The sequence below is a fragment of the Pyrus communis genome, chromosome 15, assembly GCF_963583255.1.
Source record: "Pyrus communis chromosome 15, drPyrComm1.1, whole genome shotgun sequence".
Taxonomy (NCBI): Eukaryota; Viridiplantae; Streptophyta; class Magnoliopsida; order Rosales; family Rosaceae; genus Pyrus; species Pyrus communis.
The window spans coordinates 6704319-6723225 of NC_084817.1; the positions used below are offsets into that span (position 1 = coordinate 6704319).

At 35.2% G+C, this 18907-nt stretch overlaps 2 protein-coding genes across 2 annotated transcripts; both read right to left on the reverse strand.

The window, feature by feature from the left end:
- Nucleotides 1-890: 890 nt before the first annotated feature.
- On the reverse strand, nucleotides 891-4662 carry LOC137717666 (UDP-glucuronate:xylan alpha-glucuronosyltransferase 2-like). Its single transcript, XM_068457103.1, has 3 exons — nucleotides 4348-4662; nucleotides 3395-4040; nucleotides 891-2017 (listed from the first exon to the last, which is right to left on the reverse strand). The coding sequence occupies exons 1-3, from the start codon at nucleotides 4546-4548 to the stop codon at nucleotides 1074-1076; spliced, it is 1791 nt and encodes a 596-aa protein (XP_068313204.1). The 5' UTR covers nucleotides 4549-4662; the 3' UTR covers nucleotides 891-1073.
- Nucleotides 4663-6636: 1974 nt separating this feature from the next.
- LOC137717667 (protein TIC 22, chloroplastic) lies at nucleotides 6637-9726 on the reverse strand. Its single transcript, XM_068457104.1, has 9 exons — nucleotides 9301-9726; nucleotides 8987-9046; nucleotides 8546-8620; nucleotides 8112-8159; nucleotides 7676-7735; nucleotides 7501-7572; nucleotides 7282-7317; nucleotides 7049-7190; nucleotides 6637-6966 (listed from the first exon to the last, which is right to left on the reverse strand). Exons 1-8 carry the CDS (start codon nucleotides 9694-9696, stop codon nucleotides 7098-7100), a joined length of 840 nt encoding a protein of 279 aa, XP_068313205.1. The 5' UTR covers nucleotides 9697-9726; the 3' UTR covers nucleotides 6637-6966; nucleotides 7049-7097.
- Nucleotides 9727-18907: the final 9181 nt, after the last annotated feature.

The window sequence follows — 18907 nt, forward strand, 5'->3', positions numbered from 1 at the left end:
ACTGAAGGAAGATATAAAATTGTAACAAATTCGTAAGATGAGGTATGACATTGATATTTTTTAAAGATGAGGTATGAAATTGTCACTAGTTCAATAGTTAAGATAGTTTTATGTAATTTACTCTTTGATTAAATTATTAAACCATACTTGAGCTTTACCATTTTGTTTTAAAAGCATTTTGTTTCTATGTGCAAATAAATTTCCAGTTATACATTCAAACGTGATAGTCCTTAATCAACTTAGTTGGTACACCTACTTATTTTTGCTCAACCAATCTTTCACCATCGTATCCATTCCCTATCACACTCGATCAATCATATATCCTTGCCTTACATTACACGGTCCCGTTCAGATTAATGAGTCTTTTCTCTTTAACGTTTGCTAATGACAGACAGTGACCAGCTTACAAGAAAAAATTATCAGAGTTTGCTTAATCACTGTTAGCACTTAACAAATTATGAATAACCCATAAGTTGACAAATTATAAATCATTCAAACATCAATTTGTGACGAAGTAAACTGATAAAAGTAAATAATGGACATGGGTTTTATAAAAACAAAACACTAATATATAACACAATTTAACCACAGTAGTGGAAATGTGTTGAGCTCTTACATGACGATGTGGGTTCAAACTCCGTCGGTGACTAATCTAACATTTAATCTAACAAAATCTATCGTTTAAAAAAAATTAAAAAAACACCAAACGGTTTTAACGTTCCAAATCACTAGTTCCCTAACAAATTAACATGTCCCCTCAATTAAGCTCGCTCACTTTTCTTTATCAATTAGCTAACATAATGCCATACCGTAGTGTTTACGCATATCTCTCTAAGCCAAAAGCTATAAATGATTATATATCTTATCTATGTGAAATTGACACGCTGCCATCTCGTTCTTGTTTCCATAAAACATAATTACAAGTTAAAAAGAAAACATCTTATCCCATGAGTATATGCATAATGTATAGAGTCTGGTTATGAAACCGACGTCTATGATGCTTCTATAACAAAAACAAAAATGACAAGAAAAATTAATATGAATCCAAAACAATTAATAACATACAGATTCTTCTATGCCACCACGTGTTTCCGTCTAGGATCTTTGATTTTGATCTTCCAATGCCCATTCGGAAACCCTAACTTTCTCGCCTTTCTTCGTTCCCAGTCCAAATCATTCTTCCTTATCTTCGTCAGCCCACAAAACTTTTGCAACCCCTCCTCCATGCCGTCGTGAAACCTCCACCACCGCTCGTGCGCTACGTCACTAGCGTAGACAAGTTGGTCCGCCACATCCCAATTGCAATCATAATCCCTATAACAAAGCCATGGCTTCCATCCCAAGTAATGTATTGTATAGAGCTTCGGTGGATCCGCCCCAAATAGCTCGTCCTTAACCGTCCTCTCGCTTGTCGTGTTCGCCCAAAAATTCTTCAAAAAGTTCACCCTCCGCGGCAGCCGGTGCCACCACACGAAGACCTCGTTGAGGTAGCCCTGATCGCCACCGTTGTACGAAACAATGTCGCTTCGGTGGTCCATCAAAAACTGGAACGTGCAGTTGGAGGGCTCGATGACCATGATGCCGGAGTTGAAGATGTAAACGTCGTTGCCGGTGGCTGACATTTGTGGGAAGTGGAAGAGAAGGTCGAGGTTTCGGAGGATGATAATGTCGGCGTCAACAAAGATGATTTTGTCATATTCGGTGAGCTGCCATAGTCGGAACTTGCTGTAGTTGTACTCGTTGTAGGTACCATTTTCAGCTCTAGGGTTTCTGATTCGTTCAATGACGTGGAGCTTCCAGCCGGCGGCTGAGAGAGCTTCACGCTTGGGGGCGGAGATGGAGTTGTCTAGGAGGAGGACAAGGTCGCGTTTGGTGCCGGTTTTGAGTAGACTCCTGGCTAGGGTTATAGCGCCACAAACGTACGTGTCGGAGGAGTGGAGGACTGTGACGTAGGCTTCTCGTTTGGGTTTGTTTGTTGTGCTTCGAATTTTTGTCAGATCATACACTTGATCTATTCCTGTAACAATATTAAATTCTCATTAATTATAAATATTACCCCTTGAAACTATTTTTTCCTCTACTAAAACCTATCCCTTTTTGTTTTCTTGAATAAAACCCATTGATTAGCCTCCAACTAAACAAATTTTTTAATTAAGTTTGACTTTTCAGATTGTGTATTTTCCGAATGCCTAAATTACCCCTATTAATACTTGGATGAGGTTTTTGGATCAGTTACTTGTTATATCCATTTAATTAATTATATGTATTTTACAAAATTATTCATGCCATTCATTGTATATTCAATGTATTAACTTTCAAATTGTTATAACGTGCCAATTGAAAAATAATAATACTAATTTCATAATTTTGTGCATTAAATATATAAGTTAGTTTACCTACCAACACAACAATAAACCTAAAACAGCTTCGGCTAATACTCCAATCCCTAATCCACAAAACAAAAGCTATATGTTCCACGCAATTTTTACCTACAAAATAGTCTAATTTACCTATTCCATCAAACCAAAATTTAAAGGGTCTAATTTACGTACCTGATTTATATGCATTAGATTAAAAGTTTATTTAATTGCCTACAAGCACAAACCCACAACATTCGAACATTATCTAATATCACTATTTTTGTTTTGTTTTTTGGAATAGGTAAATTAGTATAATATTTGTATGTAGGTAATCACATGATTCAAAATGCAAGTAAATTACTATAATATTTTATAAGTAGGTAAATTGATTTGTATGTAGGTAATTACATGATTCAAACAATATTATTTTTTCCGTACAAGATATGTCTTTCTTTTTTTTCTTTTTTTTTTTAATTTGGTAAATTAATTTACATATAGCTAATATTTATGATACAAGAAAGGCAAAATATCCATATGGATTTAATTGCTCATCATAATTAGGATGAGTAAATTAGGATTTTGTGGCATAAGTTGTAAATGTATTGTAATAGTTGGTCATATATTTGTCTACATGGTAGGCTATTTGAAATTTGGGTTTTATTTGAATGTTTAAATTTAGGTGGATTTTTATTTGAAAAATAGGAGTTTCAAGGGCCTATATCTAAAGAACCTTAATTATAAATTATAATCGTCTAGTAATGTTATTTGGATCACATTTATTATCAATGTTAATTATACTTTTGTCATATGTTTTTTGCTATGTTTGTTCTGTTAATCAAGTTAACAAATTTTTTACCATATTTCAAAATCTTGTAACAACTCTTTTTAACTTTATACTCAATTGTTGGTGGTGTACAATTATGTAGTTATTTCTCTAATCACATATTAATTAATTTATTTAAGAAAAGAAAATAGACACATAATCGTAGATGACCGATTAAATTTCAAAGGTTATGGCAGAATTTAAAACATACCTTGTTGTCCCCATAGAGGCAAAGCCAAATTGCAAGTGCCAATTGGCAATGATACCTTTTGCCGCAACCTAGCCATATCTGGCTCAAACAACCACCAATCCCCTTCCTGTTTCACCAAATCATTACACCTAAATATTTCGAGCATTGGCCTACACTTGCTCCAAAACACCACTTTAGTTGTCTTCCTATTCCAATCCCTCCTTCCTTTCCTCACAGCCAAATTAGCCGCTATAAGATGAACTTGGAGCCTAAATACCTCCCTCCTCCACCCTTCTTCTGGATACTTGCACGGCAATTTGGCAACCACCATGTCCATCTTCTCGTAAATTTGGAAATCCGGCATTGGTATCTCTGGGCAAGTTGGGACGTCACTCTCTTCTTCTTCGTCGATCCACTCAGGAAATAAATCATCCCATTTGAAGTTATCCGAAACCTGATCGAAATGGATTGGAATGGTCTTTCCATGCTTATCCCATTCACTCAAATCATTCTCATCCATATTTACCATGCCAATTTTCATCCCTTTTCCCATTGTTTCATTCAAAAAGCTTGGCACATCTAGCTTGCTCATATTGGCTTTAGGCCTTGATGTATTGTCTTTAATCTCCTCCAATACAGGCTCCGTGATCTTAGCTCCATTGTCCACCTACCCACAAAAAAAAAAAAAAAAAAAAAAATATCCCTTTTATATTTAAACAAATACATAAAAATACCAAAGAACAAAATCAGTTGTTAATTACCACCAAAATGATGATTACTAAATGCGCAAGTGATGAATACTTGTGCAATCGTGTAAACTACTAGAAAATGGTCGAATCATTAGATCATTTATGAAGGGACTTGCGTGCATTTGTGTACAAACCAGTGCAAACGAGGTAACACGAATATCTCCTGTTAAAATAAAATTATAAAAAAAAAGAAAAAAAAAAAAGAAAAAAAAGAGCTCACCTTACCTTGTGATGGCACTCTAGCAATGAGCACCTAATAAGAGAAGCTGCATTTTCATAGTATATGGAGGAGGATGGCTGGAGAAGAAGGGCAGCATACACCATGAAAAAGAAAGCAATAAAAACCAAGTTGATTCGAATCAACAAAGCAGCTTTAGAAGGTGTGGCCTTCATCATCTTTTTAAGACCAGCATATCCTTCCATCATCTTTTCGGGACTCTCTGCATATATGATATATATGCTCTCTCTCTCTCTCTCTCTCTCTCTCTCTACGATTAGATTACATTAACATAAACACTTGTTAATCACGGGGGATTATAAAATGTGTGTTTCATGTGATGAAGTTAGCTGCAGTGGTTAGAGAACTAAAGACAGCGAAATTAGAGTAAATCTCAAAGAAAAGAAAACCATTTAAAAAGCTCCAAGTGTCGCTTCCTTGTTTTGGACTTCCTTCCCGTCGCAGACAACAACAAAGAAGTTCGGAGCACATAAAGCTTTGCTACTTACTGTTAATGACAATTACTTCTTCCAGAATTCCTAAAATACCCTCATAACTACTTTTTTTTAGTTGTAACTTTCTTTATATCAAATTTTGTTGATTATAGGAATAACATCGAAATGTAAGATCGTAAAGTCAAATCTTAACAACATGACATGCCAACAGTATACATGATAAATATGATAAAATACGATATGTATCCATTTCAATTAAGTTCGTTTGAATGGATGTTTGAAGCAGTCGCCCATAATTTTGAAGAAAACAAAACTAAGCCTGGAAAATATATTTTCTTAATAACCTTTTTGGTTTATAAATTGTCGTATCTTCCCGTTAAATAAAAGCAACATACAGTGAGGCAGGGGTGACGAATGGCAATGTCGGTGCTTTTATGTGAATACAAAGGTATCCGATCCAGAAATCGTGAAGCAAGCAGCCGGCCCTCCATCTTCAACAACCGAACGGTTGGCCCGTCATCTTCTTTCATGTACTGAAATGTCGATTTTACCCCTTGCGAAATTGTGAGGTTGCACCTATATTTATAATATACATACATTTTTCTCATTCTTTTCTCACTCTTAATAAAATGCAATTGATTTATAACTTATAAATATGCTTTAGGTTAGATATCAGTACATCTTGGTACATGAAATGATTAAGGGACATCACCTATCGTGTGGTAAACCATCACACTTTATTTTTTTAATTAAATGTTAACATCTTGATTTGGGACCAACTGTAAGATGGGGCCTCGAGGAAAATTTTCAAGAGTGGTACGGTTTAAAAGCTCGTTTCGTGCCTAAATTTATTTTTTGACAAGGTTAGAATTCTAGCACTTTTAAAGTGGTTTCTCGCTGATGGCTCAAACCCCTTTGGAAGGATTGAATTAGATTTGATAAATTTATGTAATTGAGGGTCCGTTGCCGTTTGGCGGGCAAGGTAAAATTGAGTCTTATGGATATGATTGAATTATCAGAGACACGACTTATAACTTATGTACAATAATAGATTAGATAGTTCACTCTATTTGTGGATTCATAACTCATCAAATCAATAATGTCAATCTCACATTTTGACACAACAAATAAGAACGCGACTCAAATCCATTTTAATTGGTCACAACCTATTCCAACCATCTCACCAAACATGCCTAAAGGTATGCGTGATTAGATGAATTTTCATTTCAAGCACTTTGGAGGGATTGGACATGAAAGAAAAACTCATAATCCTACTATTTTGTGCAGACTGAATGGGATAAGTTTCCCTCATCAGTAATCAATTTTCTACATTTTATCCCTGAATATACTTTAAACATAGTGAATTATCCAACCAAATCTAATCCAATCAATCACTAAACCAAAAAAATCCTTCAACTAACAATTCAATAGTTGGTACATATATTTAATATTATTAAAAATTGATTAATTTAATCTCAATAAAAAAAAAAGGACATGTATCATGCTTTTCCTTCACAACCACTCCTAAACATAAAATTCCAATTTACAGAAACTAAACCCGCACAAGAATTCAACAACCCATCACCAAATCCACATAAACAAACAAAACCCCAACACCAAATTCTCATATAAATTTAAACCTGCCTCCAAAATTTTCTTGCTGCGTAGTGTTTTTCAATAGCAGGTTAGTCAAGCTTACATTAGTTGGTTTGGGGTTTGGTGGTTCACATTTCTTTGCGGTAAACTATTTCTCAATCTGCATTATTAATTTATTACTTCTTTGGAAGGAAAAAATACATGGGGTATGCCTTAAAAATTTAGAACTCTTGGTGATCCTTAAAGTACCGCCCGAAACAACGTCATCTTCCAAGATACTACACAATATAGTGTTCCTGTCATAGCACTTCCATATAATTTAGTGTGGCCTTTCGACATGTGTTACATGGGGTTTGGCGAGCAACATGGTGTTTAAATAGTTGAATACTCTAACCCCTCTACGATATCAGAAACATTGATACACTCTCTAGAGAACAATGATATCAAATTTATCGACTGATTTTCCAATAGTCCACAGTTGGCAATTCACTGACCTTGGGCAAAAACATATTCGGATTGTTCCATTCTGCCATGTTCTCTATCAAGCTCGGGTTCTCCGTGCACATTATTGACCAGCTACAAGGGAAAAGAAAGAGGCGTGAGTAGGATGGCTGACCTGCTTTATATATGAACCTTCTGAAACATGCAAGGGACTCACTGCTAATTTAAATCCTTGTATGGTTAGTTGAAGATGGCCTTTGTATGCTTCAGGGTTTCACCACATCTTGAATGTGCTGTGAGTAGCTTTTTCCTGGTGGAATGAAAATCAGGTCTTCCCAGCCTGAATTCTTTTCACTTGACTGCATTAACATTGAAATTCTTTCAACAAAAAATACTAGAGATTAGGAGCCTACGAATTAATATAATTCTCACAGTAAAAAGACCAAATACCTCCATTTTTCTCAAAACATCTTCCAAACTGCCAACCTATTGAAACATTTAATGAATGATGAGAATGCAATAATGTAACGAAACGGGACAGGACTATAATTTAGAATTTCAATCTTGAGGAGACATTTTTTAGTCCTATTTTACCTCTCATGAAAGTTTTTGCACATCCACATTTTTACTTTAAAGAACATAAAGTATTGAGGGCAGATTATATATTACCATTATATGTTGAGAAACCCCTGGTCCTCTGGATGCTCTGGATACCTTTGACAATTCTTTTTCAATATCTTCCTGCGCCGGGGGAAACAAAATTAAACAATGGCTAATCAATCTCATAAAAGCAAGTTACTTGACAAAGAAACACGTCAACAAGGGCTCAAGGCCTTCAACCTACCTTGGTGAAATATATTGGGCAGTAACGCTTGTTTCTCTTCTTCATAACCAGAAGGTCGGACTGTAAACACAAATTCCTCATAAGATGAATTGGAATAGTAAAACACAAGCAGGCAACACAACAATAAGTTCTACTGCACGAGGATCGCCCAGATAATTCCCAGAAATTGCATTAGAGCTAGGAACAGAAATTAGTCACTTAAAATGAGCATATAAAGTCGGGCAATGTCTGAATTACTAAACTTATATTTTGTTAATATGCAACGTAAATGCACTACTCATGTGTGAATTACTACTGTCATCCATATTATGCAGTACGAAGTTGGAGGTGTTCATCTCCTGGACCATCCTACCCCAAAGTTAGCATGTTTTGAAGTACTCCTGCAACCTAAATTATCTACTAAGACCATTAATAATCAACAAATTGAGTATTCTACCTGAAAAACAGGAACTCCATCAAATGCACTCCTGTCAGCGGATTTGAGCTACAACACAGAATATATGACAGTGAGCCAATCTTAATTGTTTCAGAAATGAAATTGTAAAGCCATATCATACAGTCAAATTGTAAGGACAAACAGTAGGCTTTCTGATCAAACACAGTTTAACATGTTGCAATATATCCATTTCATCAAAGCTGCATATTCCCACTATGTACTGGATGTCTAGAATGTTAATATTCGGAAGTGTCGATATGGAGCATATATGACAGTTATTCCTAGATTTTCTTCTGAAGATAATTTCTAAAAAAGAAAGATGTCCTGCATACTTTATCACAAGTCCATAAGAATTGGAATAAAAAATAGAAATACATCTCACTTATGAAGCAAATACAAAATGAACCGAAACACTAAACATTAGAGAAACCAACCTCAAGTGCATTCCTTATTTGAACTGGGTCAGGCAGAAACCGGAATGCAATTCCTTCAACCTTCAGCATGTACACCTACAAGATACATAGCAAATGAGGAACGCTAAGTAGTATGGATCTAGCATTGTACATATTATCTAAGTTTAAGGCAACCAGTAATGTGGGAATTTATAAAGTAGAGCAATAGCCCTCGTTACACTGGAAGCGGATAACACGTCATACGGCCACCATAACTTTGTGAGGCCATATAGATTACGCTGTCCACTAGATGGAACCTCCTCAAATTTTCGCCGCTCACACATGTTTCATCCCCACTTCTTCAACTACTGAAATTACTCAGGACACCAAATTCTAGCCTAAAAACGATTACTTCGCAAGTTCACAGGCAATGTAATAATATGGAAATATCTTCTACTTGTTTTTCATTTTCTACCAAGTCACCTGGTCAAGAGTAATCGGGACAACTTTAGCCGCACTTCGTAATTCTCTCCTCGATCGAACCTGAATCACTCAAACACAAAACCAGCTGAAATTCCTAGCCACAAGAGAACACACATAACACATTCCGAATAACTGACTTCACAACAGTCCCAATTTAACTAAATGCAACATTTTTCGGTCGAAAATCAAGCAAAGCATTAAATTTCCAATCAATGACCCAAATGCAACTATTTCCTCCATCCAATTAATCTCCAAATGCAACTAATTAGCAATCCTACTATTCTTTCCCTCCAAAAAAAGTTAAAGATACTAACTTGAGCGAGGAATGCTTCGGCATCTTCGTGCCGAAAGCAAAGCAATCCAATGGACTTGGCCTCATTGGGATCAGAGATGAGCACGAACTCATTGTTCGAATTGCTAACCGTATATACGGCCGTCCCGGCCAGGCTCTTCGCCACGTGGTCAGAGCTGAGGGTAGCGGCCAGAGCGTGATTTCTTTGAGCCAGCCACGCGAAGGGAGGAGAAACCGGCGCCGAACGCATGCGCCTGCTCGCCGCCGGCGCGAAGTTGCCTGCTATGGTTCCGGCGAGCCGCTTGGTATCTTCGAGACGGGTGGAGAGCTCGGCGCCGAGGCGGAGGCAGTGCTGGTGTATGAAGCTGGAGAGCGATAGCAGAGGGTTTGGGCGCGGGTAGGGCTTTGGGGACTCCATCGTTTCAGTGCGAGTGACGACTGACGAGTAGCGCAGAATGGTTGTTTCGATAAAATCAAATTTCAAAAAACAATTTGTTTAAAAAAATAAAAAATAAAACAATTTGTTGGGCTAAGTATTGCAACCCAGTTTGAATTGTAATTAGTTGCCCAATACAATCCAGCCCATACAGTTCGGTGGCCCATTCCATAGTTGGTAGGTTTTTTTGGGTCAAAATCTATATTTTTATTTAAAGTACAAACAATATTTGTTAGTTCCAAAGTTATAGCTTAACTTCCTGTATTATGCACCTGCAGAGCCAGGTATAAAGTTTTGGTGGGCTATAGCATAGGAAGATTTTTAGTTATTTAAGCTCAAAAATACTAATTATTTGACCTGTTTTATGATTTTTAATTGTCGTAGACCACCTAGCAAATGAAAAGTTTGAATTATATAACTGTTTTTAGGAAAAAATAAGAGTTAATAAATATTACATAAACTCATTACTTTAACCAAAACTAAAATTTATTAATAATAAATAAAATTTCTATACCACATGCGGTCCCTTATTTATTCATTTAAAAGTTTGAAGGCTCGAAGCCTAAAAAAGAGACTGTAAATTTCTTACTTCAATTTATTACTTTCAGATTTATTATTATATAACTTTATGTAAGCAACAAAAAAAATTGACCATTTAATTTTGTAGTAATAGTTTTAGCTTAACTCACCCACCAAATAATTTATGGCTCCATCATTGGCATTATGCTTTACGTGACTTCTAATCGCCATAATAGTATAGTAAACTTTTGTTTTGTGAAAGCTTGGAACCGTATCTATAATATATTTGTAGATTGATTAATGTATCAGTTGTTGGCGTTGGGTCACTGTCGCTTTCAGTCAAATTAGGTATAATACGGAATGAGATTCCGATGAAGTATGCTTTTGTTGACTAAAGTGTGATTAATTGGGTCTAATCCATGCTTATTTTACCGAATGAGATTCTGATCAAGTACGCATTTTTTGACCTACTACGCTACCATCGATTTTTATTCACAGTTTTTGTAGAATCGTTAATTGTTCATTAAGGGTGAGAGTCTGAGATATGTTTAGATTGAGACAAATGGTTGAAAAGAGTAAACAAGGCTAATTAATTATGATAATTTAATTAGCTAGGTTGGTAAACCTTTTCCCCAAAGATAAAGATAATTAAGGCCTACTACCAACAAAGAAAATAAAGTCGAAGGATTGGATAGAATATCTACCAAATGCAACTATGGATATGTCACAACATCATAATTCATTATGTTCTATGTAATCATCCAAATCTTTCCATAGTGGGAAGAAGATGATCCAAATTTAAATGATAGGGAAGTTGCAAATGGGAGGACTAAAAGTTCAAAACTTAAAAAATGGCATGATTTATCTTAAAATTTATCTCTAATAAATGGTTAGGCTATAATTCTATCGAGCCTACTAGGTCATTATTTGGCCCAAGGGGCATCAGGCTAGCCAAGTATAGCCCCCTATTAGCCCTTTTTGGGGCACAGCTCTTCTATTGTTAATTCAAATTGAACAGCTAGGTTTGGAAACATTCAACGATTGTTTAATTAGCTTAACCAATAAATTTAAAGTAAAAATTTAACACTAATAAATTATTGAAGTAACATAGTCCCTTTGGTTGGAGATGATACATGTATACGACCTAACATTGTTTCAATTAAAAATCATTTCTTGCAGGGCTATAAATCTGGATGGGGCTATGTTTAACCCTTTCGGTTGGAGATAGTCTAAGGGTAATGCTAGGTAGACCAAATTTTAAAGTTTTAAACCATATTACAAACTGAATGATGCGTTACCAATAGGAAATAAACATGCTAGTTGATACTTAAGTTAATCCAATCATTAACAACCACGCCATTTGGTTTACAAAATTTAGTTTACAAATCCAGTCTCCCTAGCATTTCTAAAATTTTATCTACAAGTTTAGTCTCCTTAGCATTTCCCTTACTAATATTATGGCTTAGAAAAAGCAAAGTTATATTTCATAAGATTCACAGAAGTTTAGATGACAAACATATAGGATTGACGACTATGTTACTAATTATTTAGTTTTGTTTTCGCTTTAAAATAATGCAAATTTAGAATAATCATTCCCCTATTTCCTTACCTCTAACCGCTAGAAATCTTGGCAAAGGACAGTGTTCTTGAAGTGTGGCTATATCGTATTTCCTCATAGACACCTTTTAAAGGTGTTTATTGATTCTTAGGCACCAAATCAGAACACCACAAGCTAGTGTTGCTTAACAGGCAGTTTCTAATGATCAGTTTTAGGCACCACAACGTGAACGGTGAAATAAGTCTCTTCGGTTCCAGAGACTATTTGAGTTATGTAACTCAGTTGGATCCCCCTAAAAGCCATATTGGCACCTGATCAAGGCTGAGGGTTACATATTTACCTTCATACTTCTACCGTTAGCCTATAATTAGTTATAATTAGATATCAAATTCGTTACATAAAATTATTATATATCTTTCCTTACATATGTAAGTCAAAACCGACCTATCCATCCACAATTAACAAATAAGGGTATTAATTACCACTTGATTAGATTATTATCATCATTTTTATCATAAAGTAATGATCGACATATTAATATTTCTTTTATAAGATTGTGTATTAGATAATGGATAATGTGTGTTTCCCCACTTACGATTAATGAATTTTTACCGTCCGAGTATTATAATTGAAACTGTTCATCCTTTTTATCATTATTTAAAAATCATATTTGCAAAAATTATTCAATTTAGAGATCTTTTATTCATTCATATGCATAAGACAAATAAACGGTTCATCATGAGGATGTTACTTATTATTAAAATTGTTGATTGGTTTACAACATATAGATGACTATACAGATGACTAAACGATCTTCAAATTGAATGATTTTTACAGATATGATATATAGATGATTATAAAGAGAACGAATGATTCCGATTATAATGTTTGGATAGTAAAGGCTCATTAATCGTAAGTGGCGAGGGGGGGGGACAAATAAGTCATTTCATAGAGACACACAAGCATTATCCTTAAATAATTGAACAAATCCACTATTTGGATGATGGGGATGTAGATTAATTGGTTTCATATCCATACTCTTTATCCATTTGGCATCTAAAGTGGTAATCGTTGTCTACTCGTCCATAAGATACCCGTAACGTTAAAGACATCTCACTTTTGAACGTTGAGTCATGGAAAAAAAAATACATATTTTGAGAAAATTATCGATGCCATGGTGTGGTGTAGATCAAGGAATCAAATTTTAATGCTAAATAAACTAAAATATTTTTTGAGTAAAACTTGTCCTCACAAACTAAATTGTAAGTGAAAGATGTGAGAATGTGAAAATAATAAAGTCCCACATCAGTGATAGGAGAACCTTGCAATGGCTTATAAGAAGTTAGGTTACTCTTCATATAGCCAATTGGTTTTATGGTGTAATCCCAACTTTCTTCATGGTATCAGGTTAGCTCACATATGAAACCCAACAGCTACACGTGTTCAACGTCACTTGTTTGTGTTGTCCACTTATTAGGCTTAATAATTTGCCACACGTGAAGGGCGTATGAGAATGTGAGGACAAAGTCTCACATTGGTGAAGGACCAAACCATGCAAGAACTTATAAAAATTGAGATACTCCGTATATTACTAATTTGTTTTACGATGAAATCCCAAATTTCATCAGAGAATACCGAAAAGTTCATGCATACCAATCCTTCACTTTTACTCGATGTGAGATCTTTTGAGGCAATGCTATGTTTCCCTTTATTCTTAATAAGGACACCACTATTACAAGCTACATGTGCCCTAGTTTGCTTCTTGTTTGTATTGAGAATTTCACCTCGGCGTATCCTAGCGTACTTTTCTAGGATTGAGACCTCAAAACTATTTTTTATTTTTTGAACAAACGATATTATTGACACTAATTGGGAGGGGATGAGTTTAGCCTCATAATGAATTAGCAATAATGTGGTTCAAATTTGTCTTTAACGAGAATCGAATCCAAGTGATAGATTGTCTTAGTTGATAAAGCCCTATTCTTTAACATATTGTATCGTGAGTTCAGACTTTTCCCCTCTTCTATATCTTATAGCAATAATTGCATTGTTTTGTAATAATAATGATAATAATAAAAATCTAAATATTTTTTTAGTACATACGATATTATCTACACTAAAGGTGGAGGAGTGTGCTAAACTTTACATTAGGCTATCCATAATAGTTTGGTTTGAATTCGCCTTTGGCACGAATCAACCTAAGATCTCTTAGTTACAAGTGAAAAGAAACATCATTAGACCGTAGTATTAGTGGCAAAAATCTTAATATTAACCTGCCAAAAATAATACAAGCATTTTGTAAAAATTCTATGTACACCTCCATGCTATTAAGAGTCCTTCCATCCAAATGGTTCTAAGATAAAAAAAAAAAAAAAAAAAAAAAATCCAAACTAACACAATAAAACCACTCACATTGTGGGCACTTTTTTTTTTAATTTTTTTATTTAACTTTTTAAAAGGTCAAATGCTACTTCTTAAATTCGATCCTGCCACATATTTTTTTTAAAAGTATTGTTGGGTAAAGAGTTTAGAACTGAAATTTGGACCTCATAAGATAAGATAAAGTTAAGATTTATTTTAAAGTAAATGATAAAATTTGAAGGGTTTATTAAAGAGTGAGTTAGAGTGTATATTTTTTAAAGAGTTTTAATGAAACACTCTTATTCATTTTTAACGAAAAAAATATTTTTATTCTAAAAGGTCATTCATGGTACAATTCACTTACAACATATTTTATCCTTTTAATTAAAATTCAAAATTTTCATACCATTTTCTTTAATTTTCTTTATTTTTTAAAATAACATAAAAATGTCAAATCACTCGTGAATAACAGTATTTTTAAACAAAAATTTTACCAACTCCTTCGGAGACGCTCCATTTGACCACGGTCAAATAAGCATCTATGCACAGTTACCTAGCTACAAAGTTCCATGCTTTGCCTTTACGCACAAAACAGTTATCCAAACAAGAATTAATAATAGGTTTTGGAAGCTTGATATTTCGTTGAGATGGATTGTTTATTGATAGTTCTACAGGATCTCTGATTGCAATATAATATTATTATACACAGGGCCAGGTGCCCAGGTGCACCCCTATATAGTTCAAGTCACTCACCAATTCATGGCAAGCCTTTTAGTTTTCTTGTAGTGTGTAGAACACAACACAGAAGAAAATTTCAAGATCACTATATATCTATACAGTATCATGGGTAGGTACGACTGTTATAAGATGCCAGCCAGAGTTCCACGGACTAGGGAGCAAGTGGTGGATCTCTTCAATAGTTTTGACAAGGACGGCGACGGCATGCTGTCAAAAGAGGAGCTGAAGGCAGCGTTCAGGGAGCTCGGGTCGCGTTGGGGCGGTTTCAGGGCGAGGAGAGCTTTGAGTCATGCAGATGCCAACCATGACCGACTCATTTCTAAAGAGGAGATCAAAGACCTTGTCAACTATGCCCTAGAATGTGGGTATACGCTAAATTAATTATAGTACGTACTGGGTTATTAGTAGTTGCAGGCTTGTAGCTAAGGAAGGAGGTGATCGTGTGTTGCCCCTCTTATGTATGTAATGCTTATGTAATATAAAACAATTAAACAAGAAACCTTTCTTTGAGAGACTTGTACGCCTAAGAAGAACAATAGCAGCACCTGAGCCATATTACTGGGGACCAGAGCACCGTCACAAGGAACGGCGCCATAAACGCTCAACATCGTTGCCGACTGAGAAGTCGTAATACCACTAGCTAATCCACCATAATTTTTAGTCCGCATGTCTTACATATACATTCGACTATGCACGTATTTATTTATGTATGTATGTATATGCACACATATTATGCATTTAGCTCCCAAATCTAACCCTAGCTCGACTTGATTACTAACTCGAAATTCTAGCGTAATGTCTTTTTTTTATATCCATTTCTTAAGAACAGAAAAACGAAAAGCACTTCATATGCCATGTTTATTTACACCAGTTATGTTAAAAAAATCAATTTCTTTAAAAGTTTCCTTTCGATAATGAAAATTAAAAATAAAATAAAAAATGCTTGTGTCCCTCTATTGGGGAACTCACTTGTACTCTCACTTACAATCGATGAACATTTCTTGTTCGAATATTATAATTATTTCTATCCTCTAAAGATCATTTCCTAAAAAATTATTTAATTTGGAGATCTTTTAATCATTCATATGCATAAACAAATGGACGGCTCATCATGAGAATGCTATTTGTTTCAAAACTATTGATTAGTTTAACACGTAAGGAGGACTAATGGATCTCCAGATTGAATATTTTTTTGCTGATATGATCTTTAGATAATAATAAAGAGAATGATTCATATTAATGATGTTCAAATGATAAAAGTTTATTAATCTTAAGTAGAGAGACAAATAAATTCCCTCCATGGAGTGACAAAAGCACTATCCTCCAAAAAAAACTTTTGATCCATGTGAATAAATTCTTCCCAGTTTTGGTACACAAACAATCATAATACATGGCTCCATTATCATATTATCATATCTGAAAAAAGAAAAAGTAGTGGGTGTATCTAGTATGACTGCATGCAATAATACGAGAGTCTGAGAAAAACAATCATGAGCTCACATCGCATTAGTGGGAGAAATTTGGGAAATTTTATCTAAATCCATGTAATCTCTTTCTACCCTTAACTTAAATTTTAAATGTTAATTATCTTTTTTACCCCATTGCATAATTATCATCAAGTACAAGATGAAATTAATAATAAAACTAAAATTTATCAATAAATCCAAACACTATAATTAAACTCCACCATGACTCCTTGTTTATCTTATGTTCATTTCGGCTAAAACCCTATAACTTTTATAGAGAAAAACAAGTTTTTTTCAGTCCAAGGAAAGTGCTTCTATCGTCTATGCAACATTAGTTGTTGATAAGGAGTTGCAACCTGACAAGGTGAAAGAAAAATGTTAGTTTCCAACTGCAAGCTTTCAGTGCACTTTGAGGTTGCTGAGGTGAGATTTCTTCAAGCATCGTGTAACACATAATTGAAAAGTTGGTGTTTGCGGAACTTTTCAAAGCAAAAAAACATAAAAAAAAAAAACCAAAGGGTACTCTCTCTTTCATTTCGCATGAATAGTCCATTGCATGTCGATCAGTGCAAACCTTGCTCCGGAGGTACCCAAGTCCATTTCGAGATAAAGCCGCTCCCCCCCCCCCCCCAACAAAAATGAAACACCTACTTGAGCTTCATCATTACTGCTTCCGACAACCATTGGTACTGTTGGACCTTTTGGCCGCCATCTCGGTCTTGCATGCTCGTTCTTCACGCCATTACACAACCCATTTCTTGAAAACTCCATTCGTAGATTGAACATCCCTAAAGCATCAAACACTTAACAACTTAAATTTGATGCACAACTACTATAACTACTTGGTGTTGGTAATGAGAGAGAGAGAGAGAGAGAGACCATGTGTATGTGTCGGGGATGGCGACCATGGAAACATGAAGGAGGTTGCATTTGCAGCCATGGGAAATGCTATAAATGGGTGTAAAGATCATTTTACATTTTGAACTAGGTTTGAGAGGATAGTTTAGGTAATAACTCTGGGTTTAAAGAGATGTAATTCTTTAATAAAAATTAATATGGGTGTCGATAGTAAGTTGGGTGTAGAGAGAGGTTACATGGGTTCAAATAAAATTTCTCGAGAAATTTTTCATTATGACCGGAATACGGTGGTACATCACGTATTTTTATATAAATAGTGGGAAATTTTATTTTTTAAATTATTAACTTTTTAACACACATATCCCACTATTTGTATAGTGACACGTAATGTACCATCACGTATACTGATCACACTGAAAAATTTCTCGCATAGTGGGTCACTAAATCATCGGGTCAAATGTTCAAGACATTCACTAACGATATCATACACTACAAAGTCATCCCTCTAAACCTCATACCTTTCTCTCTGAACCTTCTCATCACTACAGCTCTACTGAACACATCGCTCACAAGGAATTCCCAGTTTCTGGTCTTAAAAAACCAATGTTTTCTCCAAGATTTTTGGATGCTGGGATTCTTCTCAATTACTTTTCCTATTGAACCGATCAGGTAAAAGAAACCAACTTGGAACAAGTTGTTTATCAGGCAGTAACAAATCTACAAAACGTTCATGCTATGTTCTTTCCCATTAACACATACACGCCGAGAATGACCCTAATGATATTGGGTTTCTTTTGATATGGCGCGAGACCTAGCTCTAAGTCATGTAGGTTCATGAGAAGGACGTTTGTTTTCTACCATAAACAGAGGAGCACAAGGGGATGAAGCGGCAGCTTGATCCAATGCTTAAAAGATTAGTGTGTATAATGACCCATCCTGATGTTTCCACTATACTAGTGAAGTCGTCAGCAATCCAATATACCCTATCATAGTGGTCAGGATCTAGAGGGACACCAGGTCGACAAGGGCAAGGTGTTCTAATAAATGTATCTGGTAAAAGGCCTAGACTGACCTGTTTTTACCTCTTTTAGCCTCATTTTCGGACAAGACCAAGTAATCGTCAACAGATAAGGGATTCTTATCCCCCATCATAAAAGCACCAGCTATTTCCTCATCCTTTTCCAAGTTATGCTCTGAACATCGAGAGCTCAATTCGTCTTCATCCTCAACGACATCATCAGATGATGTGCCCAAATCTATTACAGGAGGCAGACCACTATACCAACCCTCTTGGGTCGGTATGTTTAAGTCCCTCCTAGACCAATGAGTAAGTCCTCACCCAGAGCGTGTTGAAATGGTATCAGACTTTATGTTTTAGGTAGATTAACAAACAAAGATTGAAACTTTCAACCAGAAAATCTATGCAGAGAAGGAAGAACACTAAGAAAATGAGAATGTTCAATATTTTTTCTATGTAAAAAACTTAGAGAATACAAGCCTATATTCTTTTAATCAGTCAAATGCTCAGATCCTATTTTTCAGGGATCAATGACTCATCTCCAGCTATTCAGGCCATTGAAGGCTACGATCTTTCCACTTGGAGGAGTATCAGATAACACAGTACATCCCAAACAGATAAGAATAACAGTTGTGTAGGTTTCTAAAACAGGAAATAAAACTAGTCGTTACAAGT